We start from the raw sequence: 18,399 nt of genomic DNA on the forward strand, positions 1-18,399 counted from the left end.
CGATTGGAGCTTCCTAGCTCATTCTAGAGCATAACAAAGATTAATGCGAAATTCTGAAGACATTCATCATATTTAAATTTTTTTCAGATGTCTTCAGAATTTCGCATTAATCTTTGTTATGCTCTAGAATGAGCTAGGAAGCTCCAATCGAAATTTTGCGACGGTCAAAATTTATTAAAATTTGACAAGGAATTCAAAAAAAATTTTTTCAAATTTTTTTACCGGAACCATCGGGTTCCAGGAACCTTTTTTGTTAAAAATAACGTTTTTCGGCTCCAGACGCTATCGCCTTCAATTAAAAAATCTGAAAAAATTTGAGATTATGTATTTTGATGAACAAAATGAGAAAAAAATTTTTCCAGATTTTTTGAGGCTCCGTAGCGCCTTAAAAAAATTATTTTCGTGAAAAAAAGCGGTTTTTCAGCTCTAGGCTGAATGGACATGAATGAAAAATTCTGAAAAAATTCAAGGAATCGTTTTTTGACGTCAGAATTCAGAAAAAAATACTCCGGTCTGGTATATCGAACCATTTCACCGAAAATAAAATAATTTAAATTTTCAATGATTTTTTCTGAAGGCCTGAAGCACTCGAAAAATCTGAAAAAATTCAAGATTGTTCGGATTGTTGAAAAGTACCTTCATGAATTTTTTCAGATTTTTTAATAGCTTCAGGCCTTCAGAAAAAATATAGATAGAAAATGGACGTCTATAGGGGAGGAGGGGGGTAGGAGGGGGGAGGGGGTCCAAAATTTTGGTTTTGGCACTTTTTTATCATGTACTATAACATACCAAAATTTCTGGAAAATCCGTGAACCTCGCCCGCAGGTTTATTTGAAAAATTCTGAATCTGACCCATATATATATATGTATATAGATAGATTATTCAATTTATTAATCTATATAATTTAGACTAAAATAAAGATGCTTGATTACTCGCGTTCGATTGTGCAATTAGTGGTCACTAACTAAACTTTTTTTTAGCAGTTTTATAAACTTTTCAAAACTTAATGAGTGATTTGCATTCCCGAGTTAAGGTATTTTTCATGTAATATAAATACCCGAGAGTTCGTAGAGCAAAAATAATTATTTTCTAGAAATTGCATACGCACCTCTTAAACTTTAAAGACTATTTATTATTTTTTTTAGTATAAAATTGCGCACTGTAGAACGTTTTCAAAACTACATTAAATTATACGCTCTCATTACTCATCTTATTAAGTAATACGCTCTCATTCACGATGAAAGCATCTTAACTTGAAAAAATGCTTTCAAGGACTAGTTCAGCAGTAGTGATTTGAATTGATCGAACATCAGTAATATATGAGAAGACGTAGGAAATATTGATAATTTTATTTTTACCTTCCCACCAAGAAAAAAGAACAGAACGTTCGTTAGACTGTTCCTTTGTTACAGTTCGATTTGAAACAGATCCAATTCCATTTTTACGACTGGATACGATAACCGCGGCTGGACATTAGAATTTAATTTTTATGATTAGTCTAGGCACTCAGCTTTTTTCGTGTACTTATTCAAGTGTCACGGAACAATTAGTGTATTTTGACATATTTTGACTATAAATAAAAACTTAACCGAGTTCCAAGTTCTAGCTCATTGACGACTCAGTGGGGTAGTCAAAAAATGGACGATTCGTTTTTATTTGGCTTTAAACATTTTTTTTTACAATTATCACCAATTTTTTGGTCAAGTGTATGTGCTCATTCGAAAATTTACTTTTTTTTTAACGTCATTCACAAGCTCTTTAAATGAGCAAAGAGTTTTTTCAAGAGTCCAAAATATGCCACATTCACCCTGTAACTATTATTATACAATACCTGGTACACAACTAATGTATATACCTATAGTAAATACCCAATTTTGTTACATTGTAACAAATAATAATGAATAGGAAAGAAAGAAGGAAAAAAAGTTTCGCTAATCTTTCTAATTTTTATAGCGCCTACTAAAATATTCAATTTTCATTCCATGCTTTCTTAAATATTCTTGCTCCATTACGAACCAAGCAAGAATTAGCGAGTAAGGTATGTTCGATATAATATTGTGCGCGGTTCTTGTTCTTTCAACTAGTTTCTATTCTAGTGAAAATAAAAATATCATTAATAAAGGATCATTAACAAAACAATTTTCATTTCTCTAACAGACTTTTTTTAATACTTTATTTTCAATCTATTTTAAAAAAATGAATGATAAATGAAATAAAGCATAATAGGTAAATAATTTGACTATATTTGAACATTATCAAGAAAAAAACCTGTAAATTTTAATTATTTCCGAGTACCGTAATTGTATACTGGAGTATTACCGGAGTACAGTAGTTTGCATTCTGTAATTAAGTTATAATTTTTTTCTATTTTTTAAAGAGGAATAGTTTAAACACCAAAATTCTATTGAATGTTTATTACAACATTGTTATTAGTTACTACTAATAATGATAAGAACTCTAAATACTTTAATAAGTCATGGAAAAAATTAATTTTTAATTGTAAAACTTCATTTTAGACTTTCCAAACAATGGTTCGAAAGTTGTAAGTCAAATACAGTTTACGGCATGGAGAAAGTTTGACTAATATTGAAAAAATTACATAATGTTTGCTTTGCCTCATAATAACATTCAAGTTTATCACATTTAAAAAAATACTGTTTTTGAGTTTGCAAAACTTGATTCAATAAAAATATATGCATATTTATTAATATATTCTTTTTAAAAATAATAACTCAAATTATTCAATTAATCTTTATTTTTTAATATTTCCAACTTTATCAGTTATTTTAATCTAGTTTTTGTGACAGATTGAAATATTTTAATTACAAATATTGAGTTCAGGGTATAGTGAAAAATCTTATCTCAGTAATTAATTTATCTTTAATTCAAGAAGAACTTCCATAATTTTCAGAGCTATTTTTCAATATTTTGTGTTTATAGATTTTTTTAAAAACATTAAAAATACTATACTTCAAAGATAAATAAACAACAAGAATAATAGAAAACCTCGATTCACACTTTGTACAATACAATAGTTACACCAATTTCATTCAAGTGTGACAAAAATGCTACTCAAATCACATCTTTTACATATAATAGCTACACAGCATTCATTCTCTCAATTGTAATGAGAAAAATTTTGGAATATTTTCATTTTTCTATAATTATTAATCCTTTGTGATAGCACTTATTGAAAATACATTCGTACACACCACTTAGTTTATGCACTATAATCACGATGAAGAATAATCTAACTGAACCGTTAATTGTTTCACTCCTGCTGCGTGAAATATCGATTGTGTACTAGCAATAACATACTTAGGATCAACGGTTCTAGCAACTTCTAGTTTTAAGCAACCCACATAAATATCTGAACAAAGTGTCCAAAAATGTGGTTCTTGGACACTATATACACCAGCTAATTGTGTGACTCTGTTGTAACATTGTGGCAGAACATGATCTAGTTCTGTGGGCTGCCTTTGCATTAGAATTATCATGGATTTTTTTATAAGAGGCATAACACTAATAAATATTAGGATTGCTATTATCATTGAGCAAATAGGATCTGCTATCATCCAACCAAACATCTGCATTAAAATTGCAGAAATGATTACTCCTACTGAACCTAGTGTATCAGCTAATATGTGCAAAAAAACTCCTTTCATAATTAATGAAGTTCCACTTCCTTGAAGGTGATCATTTTCAATCCCATGATGATTGTGAGAATGACTATGATGATTGTGCATATGATTATGATCTCCTAGTGATTGAACATGTCCATGACTATTTGAATGTCTATGTCCATGATTATGATCGTGATTATGGTCATGATTATGACTATGATTATGTCCATGACTACAACCTTCTCCACCATGGCCATGATTGAATACAAATATTCCAACAAGATTTACTAATAATCCTAGTACCGAAATTAAGAATAGTCTTTCATGCTTAACTTCGGGAGGTTCTACTGCTCTTTCCATAGCTTCACACAATATAAAAAATGCAATGAAGATTAAAAATAATCCATTTACCATCCCAGCAAGAACTCCTGCTCTTTTATATCCGTAAGAAAATTTATCGTTAGCTCTCCATTTTGTAATTATGGATGCAACCAAACCAGCAATTAGACCAGTGCAATCAAAGAACATGTGAAAACTATCAGATATCAGTCCTAAGCTGTTGGTCCACATACCATATAACAACTCCACAAATGCAAAAGTAAAATTTAGAATGAAGAAGAGAAACAAATTTCTTGTATCTTTATCTGACCATATTAGTCTTTTCCATCCATGAATTTTTTCTTTTATTGCAAACATAAAACTCGGTGAATCATTATGCGTTAAAGGAAGCATTTTGCTGTGTAGTGTTGTTGTCTTGTAAAATGTACTTTCTGAAAATAATTATAATTAAATATCAATAGGAATAACAGCTAGTTTTCACACAATAAAATATTAATTTTTATAAAAAATTGAAGTTACATCAATTAATTAAGTTTTTCTGCGGATAATTTTATATAAACAGAATTTGAAATATTGCTAAAAAAAGTAAACGTATTGTTTATACACATCGGAAAATAATTTAAATGAAAAATAGTCAACACTAGAGAAATTCTGACAATAGTAAATAAATACACTGTTAACAAGTCATATTGACAAACTTTGCTAATTTAGTTGACACCGGAGAATATGGATTGTTACATCGGAAAAATTACATTGACACGTCCACGATCTCATTTAGGAGGTTAAGGATTGTTTACTTATATTCAAAATCAACTCACCTCAAAAAAATTCTTCCAATAGTTTAGATTGAATAAAAGTACTTGAATGTTTTAACCAATCTAATCGTAATTTTATTTAAATCCCATTGTAAGCTACAATAGAGGTTTATATATGAGTTATCATGATGTCAAACTGATGTAGTCAACCATACTGCAAGCAGCTACTGTAATCGCAAAGCATCTAATAATATTATAATAAGCGTTAACGAGTGCAAGTAAAGAAAAACAAATTACGAATGCATACGAAATTGTAAACTTTTCTTAAATTTCTATTCAATTTCAAGTTTTAAGAATTTGTTATTTTGATAATAACAAAATGTGCATCAAGTACTTACAGATACACTTCATTTAATTTCTGGTAATTTTTTTAATGTGACCCTTATTTTTTAACAGTATTTCTATCCAAAACATAAATATATTTAATAATGCTTTAAATAAAATTCAAAACCTAAATTTATATGAAAACTTACGGGTTAAAGTATCTATCTGAGAATATTCTCTTTTATTTTTTGATTTTCGCGGTACTGTTCTAAGTTGGGACTTCAGTTAGGCTAAAATTTTAAGTGACAGTCATGTGTACCCGTTTAGGATAAGCTGACTGTCGTAACCGCGGTGCAGTTTACGATTTTATGCAGCTTTTAATAATTTAGTGACATGCGTCAGTCGTCAAACTACTCATCACTCGAATTGGTCACCAATTGGCCCTCGCGTCGGCTCGCGTATCGCAGTGCAAAGTTAACGACAACTGACGAGCGGCAGCGGGCAGCGTGCCGAAATCCTTACAACACCTCGCCTCTTTTGTTGTTCATATTAAAAATGGTAAGAATGCCTTTTTATAAACATTGCTAAATATATTTGCCTAATAAATTAACCGTTTTCTTCACACAAAATAGCGGTTTATTTAAACAATGAAGTGTCTAAAATGTAGGCATAAAACTATATCAATCCCAATTTGATATAAAGCACAAGTTTTCGTGACTATTTGCCAGGTTTTGCACTTCACTAAAAACGATCAAGTCTAAATATGCAATGAACTGATGCGCATTCTTGATTTACTTTATTTATTAATCGATTTCACAATAACGAAAACTATTACACGTATGCATTTTTGAACGCTTAACCTAAATTACTTGTGTTAATTTGATCATTCAAATCTAAAGTACATCAAGCTCACTACTATTTATGATGATATTGACTTTCTGCGCTTCGTGAAAAATCGTTTGTTTTTCACTGCCTCTAAGCCTCTTTTTCCCCTATTTAATCTTATCTTTGATTAAAATGTATTACAATGTCGAATCAACTTTATTCAAAACATGGAGTACCTGCTGCTTCTATAATGATCACAATCTTTTTTTTTACTATAAAATCATTTTCATTCAATTTTACAGCCTCCTAAGAAAGATTCAAAGGCAGGTGCAAAGCAACCTCAGAAAACTCAAAAGAAAAAAGAAGGAGGTTCAGGTGGTAAAGCAAAAAAGAAGGTAAGTCAATTTAAAGAAATTGCATTAAACTTTTTAGATTTTAGTGCTTAAAAAATATAAAATAAATGATGACAATTTTTATTTTGATTTCCATGAGAATTTAAAACTGATTTAATGAGACTGAAAATTAAGTTCAAAAAGTTGAAGCCCTTATTTTTCCCAAACAAATGATACAACTCATGTTATATTTCCATTTCAGAAGTGGTCTAAAGGAAAAGTACGTGATAAGTTGAATAACCAGGTGTTGTTTGACAAAAGTACATATGATAAACTTCTAAAAGAAGTTCCTGCATATAAATTGATCACACCATCTATTGTAAGCGAACGACTAAAGGTTAGAGGATCACTAGCAAGGAGGGCTCTAATTGAACTACAACAAAAAGGACTAATTAAACAGGTAGTTCAACACCATGCACAATTGATATACACAAGAACCACCAAAAGTGATGATCCTGTTGCATAAAATTAATCAAAAAATGTACATTTTTTAATAAAAAAATTACTTGTACAGTTTATACTTAGTAAATGAGTTGAATTCTCTGAAAATTTATTTGGATAGATTTAAATTTCATACTTAACACTTGTTACAAACTTAGTTTAATAATTAAGTAGTAAAAATCAACTAATACTTTTTTCGTGTTGAAATTCAATTGTGATTCATTTTTTATTAGAAATTTTGTAAAATACAAAATCATATATTCATATACTTATATATATACATAAGATGTATATGACATCACGTTCTTCTATTATCTGAATATAAATTGAAGGTTAAAAATTTAATTCTCATTTGTTTAATAAATTATCAATAATGACAGTTTTTAAGTAAAATTTCATGAATATTATGTTCTCCTTTTTCAACACTAAGTGAAAGCCAAAATTTAGGCCTGAACCAAATTTTTTGTGATTTTTTTGTCAAACATTACTTCAAAATAAAAACTAAATTATATACAAGTTTATAAATAATTGTATTGGTAAATAGAAGAAAATTTCTAAACAGTCATAAGGAGGTTAACTTCCACTAAAATTGCTCTGTCTTATGAACTAATTCAGTTGTTATGGCCACACGACCCTGCCTACAAAATTCTGAAATAAATAATTTTCAGCAACGAAGATATGTCATTGGAAAAAAAATTGGACAGGTTAATACTTGATTTAATATCACCATTTACATTATACTACCTAATATTAACTTCCAGAAATGTTTGTATTGTAGGGTACACATGCTACAGTTCATTTAGCAAAATTTTTTGATGGCAATAGTACTAGAACAATCAAACTGGCATGCAAAATTTTTGATAAAGAAAATGCTCCCAAAGATATCTTAAGATGCTTTCCAAGAGAACTTGAAATTCTCACAAAATTAGACAATCCGCATATCATTCATGTTTGTTTATGTTATAAATCAGATTTATTTTTTTACTTTTATTTTCGTTATTATTTTGACTATTAATAATTTTACCGTAGGTTCATAAAATTTTACAAAGAGGACCAAAATTTTTTATTTTTATGCGATATGCTGAAAATGGTGATTTATTGGATTTCATACAGCAAACTGGTCCAGTACCAGAAAAACTATCAAAACTATGGTTTCATCAAATGATTTCAGGCTTGCACTATCTTCATAAATTGAATATAGCTCATCGAGACTTGAAATGTGAAAATATTCTTTTGACTAATAAATTCCACATAAAACTGGCAGATTTTGGCTTTGCCCGCTACTGTGTGAATGCTGAAGGTCGTCGGATTCTTAGTCAAACTTACTGTGGGTCAGCTGCTTATGCTGCTCCAGAAATCGTTGCTAATATACCATACAATCCCAAGTTGGCTGATGTTTGGTCTCTCGGAGTTATATTATTCATCATGCTAAATGGAATAATGCCATTTAATGATAAGCATTTACATAAATTGTTAAAAGACCAATGGAACAAAAAGTGGGCATTCCAACCAAAAATTCGACATTTAATATCTGCTGCAGCTAAAAATCTTGTCAAGAAAATACTCGAACCTGATATTACATTAAGATATACAGTTGATAGAATCATGTCCCACGAATGGGTTTGCATGAAAACAGAAAAATGTTGTCTCAATTCTGAAGAGAACTCTACACCAGTAGTTCATCATGAAGTAATCACAAAAGTGAACTATAAATAATAAAAAATTAAAATGATTGCATAAATTACATATCATTTGATGAATTTCCTTGAATATTCTGTAATTTTGTCCACCAGGAAAAAGAAATTCTCAATGAAAATGCTGTGTTTGACATTGGTCCATCTACCTGGAAAGTACAAAATCAGCAACAATTATGTATCAAAGGATTTGGAGAAAAATCATTGAAAAACAGTGTTGGTTCACATTCAAAAAGAATAGAATTTTCAAAAAAAGAATGAGAACATATTTCGAGTATATTTAATTAATAATTACAAATATTGTATAAAAGCTTCTGAACGTTAAATTTTAATACTGTATTTGACTCTTTAGTAAATTATATTGATGATGTACAAACATTTTTATCATGATATGTAAAAATTTTAATAATTATACAGAATATAAATGAAATTAGTTATGATTTATTCATTGTACAACTATATTCTAGATTAATATACAAAACTATAATTTTTGGTTACATGTATTGATGGTACATGATTAATAATAACTTGCAATATCGGGTATGCATCATATTCATATTGTAAATATACATATAAGATATTACAATGATTACATTTTAGTTACAAGTCGGTATATGTGTGTGGTGTGTAAGTGTATATATATTTTTATTTTTTACAATAAAATTAATAACGATTACACGTGCTCGCAAATAATCCACATTCTTCAATCGAAATCATTCAACAAGTAGCACCATTCAAACGTTTATAAAAATGTATACTAATACACTCTCTAACCAAAATAAAATCAACTATTGCTGTGTAGCAAGTTATTCAGGAAACACTGACTAATTTTTTAGTAAACTGTACTTTAATAGTGAACACTTTAAGATACAAAAAATCATCATACTTCAAAAAATAGTATATTAATTTGAATAATGGAAGTCAATCGCAGTGAAATTCAATAAAGACATAACGATAAAATTTTAAGAACAGATTGAATGAGTACATTTTTCTCATTTTTCTATTAGGCACTTAATTCATTTTAAAAAAATCTAGAAAAAAAATTTTTTTTTCATTTACAATTATTTCTTTCGTAGTATTATAAAAAATTCATTTCAAAAGTTGATTGGAAAGAATTTATGATAATTGGATTTCTATATAAATATTTACAATAAAAATCTATGGGCTCTTTTCTTAAAAAAGCATTTGAAAGTTGTCGTTCAACTTTGCATGTGTATTTAAGTATAAGTAAACATCTTTTTATGAAATATTGATTGATTCGAATCCCAGTCATAGAATCCTATATTATGGAAGAATCTATTCTTACTAGTTTTAAAGTGATAGATTTAATCCCAGCCACCAGTAAGCTTATGAAACAATTCTTCATTTAGCGTCTGATTGACTTCTTTTGAGCGCATCGACAAGAATATGTAACCGCCAATAAATTCGTGCAAAACTTTACAATCTGCTGACTGACACTCAAATATAATATTTTCCTCTTCAAATTGAACCATCATATGTTTGACTTCCCAGTTGACATTCCAAGCCTAAAAAAGAATTTTTTAAAGAAAAAATTACATTGTGTTTAATGTTTAAAGGTTTTTGTTGCTTACCTTCATTGTGTTAAATCTCCAGGTTTTAATGTGATCTCCACTGTGAATGTCCATGCGCATAATTCTATTATTTGCAATTCCCAAAAGTTCATCCTTGTTTTTACCATTAAACCTTACTATGAATAAAGATATACCATACTCAGGTAAATTTTGCCATGCCTTTATATAATTCATTTTGGCTTCAATCAAAGACAAATCTTTTACATTGGCATGTGCTTCCAGAATTCTTTGAACTAACTGTTGGAAAAGAAAAGAAAGTCAAGTTGAAAAATCGAACATAAATAAATAGAATTTTTTTGAATCGGTGTCAACAAACTTTATTTTTGAATTTTTTCACGAAGCGAGGTGCCACATAGTTTTCTGGTACGATATCTCCAAGAGAATTTGGATTAATGGCTGGAGCTGGAGCGGGCCTTTGTAGTTGGAGGAAGGCAACGATACTGCTTACCTCGCTTTCGTAAGATGCGTCAGCGAGACTGCGACCTTTAGATGCTAATCGACAAGCGGCCATCCATTTGGCGTATTGTTGCTCCTGCGAATAATAAAATATCAGCATGTAGTTGGAGCAACGAGAAGTGCCGACGCGGTGGATAATTTAGCCATATTTTACTCACATTGTCGCATCTGATCCACATTTCAGTCATACCATCGGAGCCTGGCACTTCGAGTCTGATACCATATCGACCTTGGGCAAGATGAACGTCAGGTGTGACTTCGCAGCCGCGCAAGTTGATGACGTGCACGGGCTCGCTGGTATCGTCGCGGCCCTTGAACAGTCTCAGCTGGAGGTCGCGACAAGTGAACCAGTAGCGTTTGAAGGCCTTGAGGGTAAAGCGCTTGGGCTTAAAAAATCGAAGATAATCGCAAAGCTCGGGTATCTGCGTTATGTCACAGGGCCCTGTATTGATGCTGCTGCCTTCGAGAGTGACCTGCAGATCCGTGAGGGCGGCGTCGATGTCATCTTCGAGGGCCGACTGCGACGTGCCGTTCATGTCTACACTGCTTTGCGGCACGTTAGATTGTAGATTAGTCTGCACCTAAAAGCAGGCAATAAAAAGGATGTATAATAGATTGTCGTACAGTGGTCAGGACAAGATTCGAAACTCCAAAATCCAACAGTCTACGAGGATCGGGCGATATTTTGGCACAGCTGCATTAAAAGCGAGAGATGAGTTACCTGTAAGGCAGCGAACATGAGCATCTCCTCTTCGGTGCAGTCGATCTCCTCGGCGAGAAGTTGCCACTTGGCTTGCTCGTAGATCATGTTGATGCGAACTCCGTCGGTCTTGGGGTTGAGGTCGTAAAACGAGTAGAATTTGAAGCGCAAGCGGAGAGTGTCGTACTCGTGGATGGCCTGCTCCATTATGGAAAGAGAGGAGTCGAGCCAGGCGACGTTCATGCGGGCCTTCTCTACGAGACTGCGGGGCCGCAGCACTCGAGCTCGCACGTCCGGAGGCACGCTGCTGGGCGACTGCAGCAGATGCTCGCTCAGTCCGCCGTTGAGGGCCTCGAGGCTCATGGTGCTGTTGTTGGCATTGAACGAGCCCGTGCTGCCGAAGCCCACGGTTTTGTTGTTGCGCTTCCACGTGCTCGTGTGCTATCGAACCAGAGGATCAATTAGGCATTCGCGAGCGACCGCGTGGATCAATTTTCTTACCGTTACTGGAGTGCCGATGGGTGTGCTGTGATTCCGATAGTTGTTCGGCGTCATCGGGCCGCACATGAACGGACTCGATCGATCGAGGCTGTTGATAGATCCTCGAGGACTCTGTGTCGATGCTATGAAGGTGTTTGTGTCTGCTGCCACCGCTTGATGCCCGTTTTTATGATTTTCCGTTTTCTTTTTTATTGGCATGTCTTTCAAATTGTATTTCAGGTGATTGGCCTCCAGTGGCTTACAAAACGATAACTCTTCGGGATGTCGAATACCTAAAACAAACAATCTTTATTCATTGCTTATGCTAGAAAAAAAACAATTAATCGCTGCATCTTTCGAAATTTTTCAATCGAAAGAATCCATTCGATTCATTTGAATCACTTTGAAACGAATATAATTCTCCGAGGTATGATAAAATAGGATAAAAGAACCTCTTTGTCTTTGAATTAGAAAAGTTGAGACGATTCCATCATGCTTAAGGGGATGGATATATTCCAATCCACAACTCAAACAATAAATTCCATGTTCTACAATTCTTCTAACGAAAAGTTCTCTAAAAGGTTCCATAATGCCCTCAAGAACATGAAAGAAGGTCGTCTTTGGAAAATTTGATTTTTGGACGCCCATATTTGTTTCATGAATGATACAAGAACGTCACAAAGGTTTCAAATTAAGGTATAGGCTTGCATAATTAACACGTCCTTCGCATAATAATGTAACCGGGTTTTCATAGCCCGTGAAAAAACAGTCTTGAATAGCAAATATAGACTTTTTTTATGCATTTCACGAAAAATTTTCAATAAAAATTTGAAAAGAAAATCACTACTCAAACTTACCGAGCTCCTTGCAAAGATTTATAACAGCATTGAACGTTTTGACGGAAAAGTCGACTCTGCAGTCAATGTATCGCATATCCGGCAGCTGAACCCTCAAGATCTTGTGCATAGGGGTGAAATGAAGAATAGCATCGGCTGCTACGCCGTACTGATCAAGAGTGCTACGCGTCCTGGTAAGCCAGTGATTCCGCGCAGGCCACCACAGAGCATGATCCGACCAATCCATTGCTATGTCTGCAAAATTTTAAATAATTCAAAAATCAGTTTTTTTTCAACTGTAAAGCATTCAACGCGAATAATCAATTTATATTTGAATAATGAAAAAGATTAATGGACGTCAGAAAAATCTCAGTTTAAGAAAGAAATGTAATAAAATTATAAATTTCTGTTAAGATACAAGGACCACAAATTCAAATAACATACTAAAAATTATTAAAGAACTCAATGCGTTTATATAACATCAATATTAAATGTTTAATATGAAAGAATGAAATATTGTAAACAATTGCAAATGTAATATTATTGTGAACATATTATTGTAAGTATTGGATGGAAGGGAATTTCCCATCGAATCCAGAAATCCATCTTAAACAATTGTATCATTTCCAACCAAAGTTACAACAAAATTACAATGTATTAACTTTTTTATACGACACATCGCTTTCTAACTCCAATTAAATTCATTTGTCCTCCCTATACCAGCAGACATTCATTAGTTTTGATTCAACCAGTTGTTCAAAAGCTCCTCTTCATAAAGCCATGGTTACTAACATATTCTTTTTACTTTGCCTGAAGCTTGCACTCGTCGAAACACGCAAAAGTTAAACTTCGAAAGCATCTGTATGTTTTTGGCATCTATTAGCAAATATAAATGAACATAAAGCCCTTTAATGCGTGGCAGCGTCAAGGCTTTATTTTAATAGGCTATTGCGAAACGTATTGAGGTGCGTGCATGGCTAGACTCACTTGACCGTAGCTGACCTCATTATGAAATCCCATTTTCGCATAAATATACCAAAGCATCTTCAATTTTCCTTTTCTATTCGAAAATTCTGTTTCAAGCTATATTATCTGCGGTACGCTGGACAGACATGCCAAATTAAAATGCCTAACGGTATATGAGCCAAGCTCGCTAATTCTGCTTAAATTAAACCTGACAAACTTGAGCTCGGTTGTTTACTCAAAAGCCGAGCTCTGTTCCTAAACTGTCGACGCATGCACAATTTCAGCCGCCGTCCTCGTGTTGCGTTGAGAATAAGCCGTATAACAACGACGTACGGCAAAGTCTGTTCAAAGTCTGCTCGTTTACACAAGCAGTTCTAAGCATAAGTAGCTATTCATGACATACGTTTAGTCCACGTCGTTTTCTGTCTTTACGATATTACAAAGATTTTGGACCAACGAAACTCAAGGAGCCAACTGCATCTTCTGAGGATGGTAATCGTCATAGTCATTCGCAGCTTGCACACGATGTCGATGCAGTTAAAATTTAATACAGCAAGCCAAACCTGCATTAAAACCCACAGCACAAGCCTGCACTGATGTCACTTTCATTGTTGGCATTGTGTCGCTCAAAGATGCCGAGGCCTTCTTGACTATCAGTCCCTCTCTCTCTAGGGGCAGAGAAAGCTGCGAGGTACCACTATACTAGGCGACGAGTATTTCTCAGCGTCTACCAAAAAAGAAGAAGCTCGGCTTGTAGCTTCCGCTCGTTGACTCGCTTCTCCCCTTCTGCATTCCGTCGGCGAACGCACCACCGAGTTCGTCAGCCTCTCGTTGAGGAAGATGCACTCCTCTCGTGCCGCATGTGCTTTGGTTATATAGTTGTCTTTCTTCTCTTTGCTTTTTTTCACTTCCTCATCTCGAGGGGCTCAGAGCGACTTCCGTGCTACGATCTGCTATGAGCCTCAGCATTTGCAATGGCTTTTATTGTTTATTTAGCTCAATGATTACGTGCTGATATTTTTTCTTTCGAATTATTTACTCACTATAGGAAGAAATTTTAATTTTTAGTTCACCTTTTTGCTTGCAGTCACAATAACACGTTAAGACAGATAAAATTTAACTCATAAATATTTAAATTTACGATCAATAAAAAAATCTTCCGATTGAATAACTAATAACCAACAAGCCTTAAACAACATTGATTTTTCAATTATATACAAAACCTTATTCCCAAACTTCCCCCTTTTGTTTCTGTTCTTTGAAGTTGATATGTATAAGTTGCAAATACCATATTTTCTTTGTCCCTTTTATTGAGCGTATTTTCACTTGAAGGTCTTCTTCAAGTCACGGTATTGTTTTGAAAAGTCTTGAAAAATCTTTTAGCCTCCTTAAAAGTTGAATGAACTTTATTTTTGAATGCACAGGCAAATGATTCAATCTCAGAAGTTTTTCTCATTGTTAAATTTTATTCAACTTATTTTTCATGTTACCATACTCACTTATGATTTACTTGTACCTCCAATTTTCTGTGTTAATGAATACCTAGGAATTATGAAACAGCTTGCCTGGTAGCCGAGGCAAAAGTAAAGGTAATAACGTTAATTCAGTTTGGGTTACAAGCTATCATGCAGTTAAATGCACCTGGGCACTACAGCACATTCGATATTTCCGAGAACAAGGGGGAATACGATATAATCGAATACGATCTAACGCGTGCATTACATTTATTGGCAGCATGTATACGCAAGTAGACAATACTTTGTAAAATGCTTCGTAAAAATGTTGCTCCATAAAATGAATTTAATAAACAATAAACTTATAGAATAAATGATTTTATGTAGTCTATCATAATATTTCAATGAATAACTTCATTAAATAACTACGTGCAAAATATATAAACCGTGAAATATTCCCATCGATATGGGGTTGATATTTTACCAGCTATAATAATACTTCTACTACTGTATATTTTGTAAAACCTCGTTTCTAGAAATTTTTCAATTGCTTTGGAGCTTATCAATTCAGGCGAATATTTGCAGTAAAATGGAAAAATAGCAACGACCGCGATATTTTCAATCCAATTTACACGAAGAACATATTCTTTGTACGTATTGATACGCGTAGGTATTACAAACATATTTCATATCTAAATGTCGCCAGGTTTTTGTGATGCGCATGGGAGATTTATTGTCATCTGTAGCGGTTGGCATTTTTTCCAGGATGTATGCTGAAATGCAGCAAACTTGTTCGTATTCTTCTACTTTTATACTCTCACGTCAATTTTTTACGATTTTAAAATTGAAAAAGTTTAGTCCATGTCAAATTATTGTTCTCGTGACTTGTAAACTTGATCTAAAATAGTAGAATTCGCTGGATTTGTTTGAAAAAATAATAAAATCAAGCCGTATCCTAAAATATTTCAAAGAATATGTCTTATTCATATTTCGGGCAAATGTGAAGTTCTATTTATTTATCCCTTTCGATATTTATAGTTAAAAAGATATCGATTGATATACAGAGATATTAAAATATTTTTCTCGAAAGTAATTGGTCAATGAATTTGTTAACATGTTTGTTGGTTCTCGTGCTCAATGTTTTTTATGTTATCGATTGAAGGGGCAACTGGCTCCACTCGATTATATCCTACGCCAGACAGTTGGCATGAGTAAAATTTTCGAAACACCTCAATGCTAGTCTTGTATAAAACACAGAGTGTGCAGGTCGTTCATTGCAAATAAACAGAAGATTCAACGCTTTATAGATGCACACATGTTTAAAGTTAGCAGCGTGAGCCCATTTGCTCGTGTGGTGTGCGAAATGTCATAATAGTCCAGGCCCCAGCTTCGCAATGGTCAAAAAAATTTTTTTAGTCGAGTTTTTTACACATTCCCATGTAAAATTGCCCGCTCAATCCGAATTTGCATGTTGCCAGGCCAAAAAACGTGCCCAAAATTGTTTAAACAAATTTTGTTTAAACAAATGGTCAAAATTTATGTTTTTTGACCTGGCAGTACATTTTTTAAGTTAATTGGATCATTTTAAAGAGAAAAGGTCTCTTGACATTTTTCTCTAAAGTTGATAGATTTCGAGTTATTCAACATTTTATGTTGCAAAAAACTCGAAAATGTCCAACTTCGACATTGAAAAAATATGTGAAAAACGTAAAATTTTGATGTTGCCATAGCGTTTTCTTACACTTCAAACATCCCTTTATAAAGTCCCGAAGCGTTTTAGACGATAAAATTGATGAAAATTTCAAGCGCAAGTTGCGGGAGCAATGCGTATGGCTAACCTTACCGTCAAACTCGCTGATTTAAAAGTTGATAACAAACAGGTTTTCAACAATTTTATCGTCTAAAACGCTTCGGGACTTTATAAAGGGATGTTTGAAGTGTAAGAAAACGCTATGGCAACATCAAAATTTTACGTTTTTCACATATTTTTTCAATGTCGAAGTTGGACATTTTCGAGTTTTTTGCACCATAAAATGTTGAATAACTCGAAATCTATCAACTTTAGAGAAAAATGTCAAGAGACCTTTTCTCTTTAAAATGATCCAATTAACTTAAAAAATGTACTGCCAGGTCAAAAAACATAAATTTTGACCATTTGTTTAAACAAAATTTGTTTAAACAATTTTGGGCACGTTTTTTGGCCTGGCAACATGCAAATTCGGATTCAGCGGGCAATTTTACATGGGAATGTGTAAAAAACTCGACTAAAAAAATTTTTTTGACCATTGCGAAGCTGGGGCCTGGACTATAAGCAGCTTCAGCACTCAAAAAACGAGAACGATCATCTTTTCGCTATAGTACACACACAAACATACATGTAATACGCTGCTTATATGTTCGACACACGAGTCCATTTTTCAATGATCGAATCGGCGCTCTTGAAACTGGAAATATTATATTGCTAACAAATTAAACAACAGTTCATGAAATCAATACTCCACGGTCAAAGTCATGTATAGACAGTCGGCGTCATCTTTATGACTTGGACATGAGTATAATGGGTAGGTAGAAACACAGCACATGTATAAAATATGCAATAAAAAAAGACCATGGCTCAATTGTTTTATTTTATAGAAAATGAAATGAGTTTGTACAATTTACATATCCATTACTTTGCCTTCACGTACGTTTGACAAACGTTATCAACAAAAATGTAATGCTTGGTTTTCACGTTTTCGGCAGATATTCTACTCTACTCTTATCACGATTAAATGAGGAAAATTAACAAGAGAATAAAATATATTTATAAATAATATAACAAAATCGAATAGTTTATAATTCGTAATCAATTAGATAATATCAATAAGTTAAAGATGTCAAGCACTTGTTTGATTTGTGCTTCGATGAATTTCAAAAATTATTTAGTTTTTAACTGTGACTATTTTTTTTATGCGAGTGCGTGTCTTCATATGTTTTTAAATTGCATATCAGAGTACTATACAGTTTCAAGTGTATGTGAGAAGTAGCTGTTTTCACTTTTCGCGTCTTACTCTGTCATCATCTTGTTCGAATCAGATTACGCAATGAAAGGAGACAAGAAGCGCTTTGCACCTGATTTTCACCCGAGGCCTCTAACGAGATTAGATCCAAATGCAGCAGCGCACTGCACATACGCAGTGTTACATGCAAGCAATATATATTCTTTACGCTACCCTTGCCCACGCATGCATACGCAGACCAAAGCACCTCTTGTGCCACTATGATGTACTCCACGAGCTCTTTTCTCTTACTCTCTTGCTCTCTCTTTCTTTCATCTTTTTCGCAGAAACACAGTCAGCAGTGCGTACATAGCAGTCTGCCACGCTGGTGGTATAATAAGCAGCAGTTTACTATATGCTCGCGAATTACTTTATATATCTTACACGAATATATATAAAGTACGCTTCAGAGCACAAGCCACGAACAACACTAAACTCGTAGATTTTCGGAATTCACGAAGCTAGCGAGTCTTGATTGTGCTG

The 18,399-nt window shown here is 33.1% G+C and overlaps 4 protein-coding genes across 5 annotated transcripts in view; 2 read left to right on the forward strand and 2 right to left on the reverse strand.

Annotated features, from left to right (window-relative positions):
* Window positions 1-2,863: 2,863 nt before the first annotated feature.
* LOC106660406 (zinc transporter 7-A) lies at window positions 2,864-4,932 on the reverse strand. The gene is made up of 2 exons (XM_014383366.2): window positions 4,782-4,932; window positions 2,864-4,394 (listed from the first exon to the last, which is right to left on the reverse strand). Exon 2 carries the CDS (start codon window positions 4,354-4,356, stop codon window positions 3,235-3,237), a length of 1,122 nt encoding a protein of 373 aa, XP_014238852.1. The 5' UTR covers window positions 4,357-4,394; window positions 4,782-4,932; the 3' UTR covers window positions 2,864-3,234.
* A 488-nt stretch (window positions 4,933-5,420) lies between these two features.
* On the forward strand, window positions 5,421-6,812 carry LOC106659388 (40S ribosomal protein S25-like). Its single transcript, XM_014381941.2, has 3 exons — window positions 5,421-5,600; window positions 6,170-6,262; window positions 6,462-6,812. Exons 1-3 carry the CDS (start codon window positions 5,436-5,438, stop codon window positions 6,723-6,725), a joined length of 522 nt encoding a protein of 173 aa, XP_014237427.1. The 5' UTR covers window positions 5,421-5,435; the 3' UTR covers window positions 6,726-6,812.
* A 142-nt stretch (window positions 6,813-6,954) lies between these two features.
* Window positions 6,955-9,421, forward strand: LOC106659382 (testis-specific serine/threonine-protein kinase 3-like). The gene is made up of 3 exons (XM_014381930.2): window positions 6,955-7,404; window positions 7,479-7,649; window positions 7,730-9,421. The coding sequence occupies exons 1-3, from the start codon at window positions 7,321-7,323 to the stop codon at window positions 8,414-8,416; spliced, it is 942 nt and encodes a 313-aa protein (XP_014237416.1). The 5' UTR covers window positions 6,955-7,320; the 3' UTR covers window positions 8,417-9,421.
* LOC106659329 (unc-112-related protein-like) overlaps window positions 9,418-18,399 on the reverse strand; it is a 54,059-nt gene continuing 45,077 nt past the window's right edge. The window contains exons 2-8 of one of the 2 annotated variants that reach the window (XM_014381827.2): window positions 12,480-12,713; window positions 11,644-11,915; window positions 11,164-11,583; window positions 10,601-11,023; window positions 10,303-10,518; window positions 9,987-10,223; window positions 9,418-9,920 (exon numbers count right to left, since the gene is read on the reverse strand). In XM_014381827.2, the coding sequence (XP_014237313.1) occupies window positions 9,720-9,920; window positions 9,987-10,223; window positions 10,303-10,518; window positions 10,601-11,023; window positions 11,164-11,583; window positions 11,644-11,915; window positions 12,480-12,713 (2,003 nt within the window). In that variant the 3' untranslated portion in view covers window positions 9,418-9,719. The remainder of the gene's footprint in view (window positions 9,921-9,986; window positions 10,224-10,302; window positions 10,519-10,600; window positions 11,024-11,163; window positions 11,584-11,643; window positions 11,916-12,479; window positions 12,714-18,399) is intronic. The other variant, XM_014381836.2, reaches the window with a different exon arrangement.

This window comes from Trichogramma pretiosum, unplaced genomic scaffold, assembly GCF_000599845.2.
Source record: "Trichogramma pretiosum strain Unisexual culture from Peru unplaced genomic scaffold, Tpre_2.0 scaffold34, whole genome shotgun sequence".
NCBI classification, from domain to species: Eukaryota; Metazoa; Arthropoda; class Insecta; order Hymenoptera; family Trichogrammatidae; genus Trichogramma; species Trichogramma pretiosum.

What these genes read in the sequence shown, in the direction of transcription:
- LOC106660406 (XM_014383366.2), bottom strand. Translation starts at nt 4,356, where the DNA reads ATGCTTCCTTTAACGCATAATGATTCACCGAGTTTTATGTTTGCAATA.
- LOC106659388 (XM_014381941.2), top strand. Translation starts at nt 5,436, where the DNA reads ATGCGTCAGTCGTCAAACTACTCATCACTCGAATTGGTCACCAATTGG. An exon ending in TGTTGTTCATATTAAAAATG is followed by an intron (nt 5,601 to 6,169) that starts GTAAGAATGCCT and finishes TCAATTTTACAG; the next exon opens with CCTCCTAAGAAAGATTCAAA. An exon ending in GTGGTAAAGCAAAAAAGAAG is followed by an intron (nt 6,263 to 6,461) that starts GTAAGTCAATTT and finishes TTTCCATTTCAG; the next exon opens with AAGTGGTCTAAAGGAAAAGT.
- LOC106659382 (XM_014381930.2), top strand. Translation starts at nt 7,321, where the DNA reads ATGGCCACACGACCCTGCCTACAAAATTCTGAAATAAATAATTTTCAG. An exon ending in TTGGAAAAAAAATTGGACAG is followed by an intron (nt 7,405 to 7,478) that starts GTTAATACTTGA and finishes TTTGTATTGTAG; the next exon opens with GGTACACATGCTACAGTTCA. An exon ending in ACAATCCGCATATCATTCAT is followed by an intron (nt 7,650 to 7,729) that starts GTTTGTTTATGT and finishes ATTTTACCGTAG; the next exon opens with GTTCATAAAATTTTACAAAG.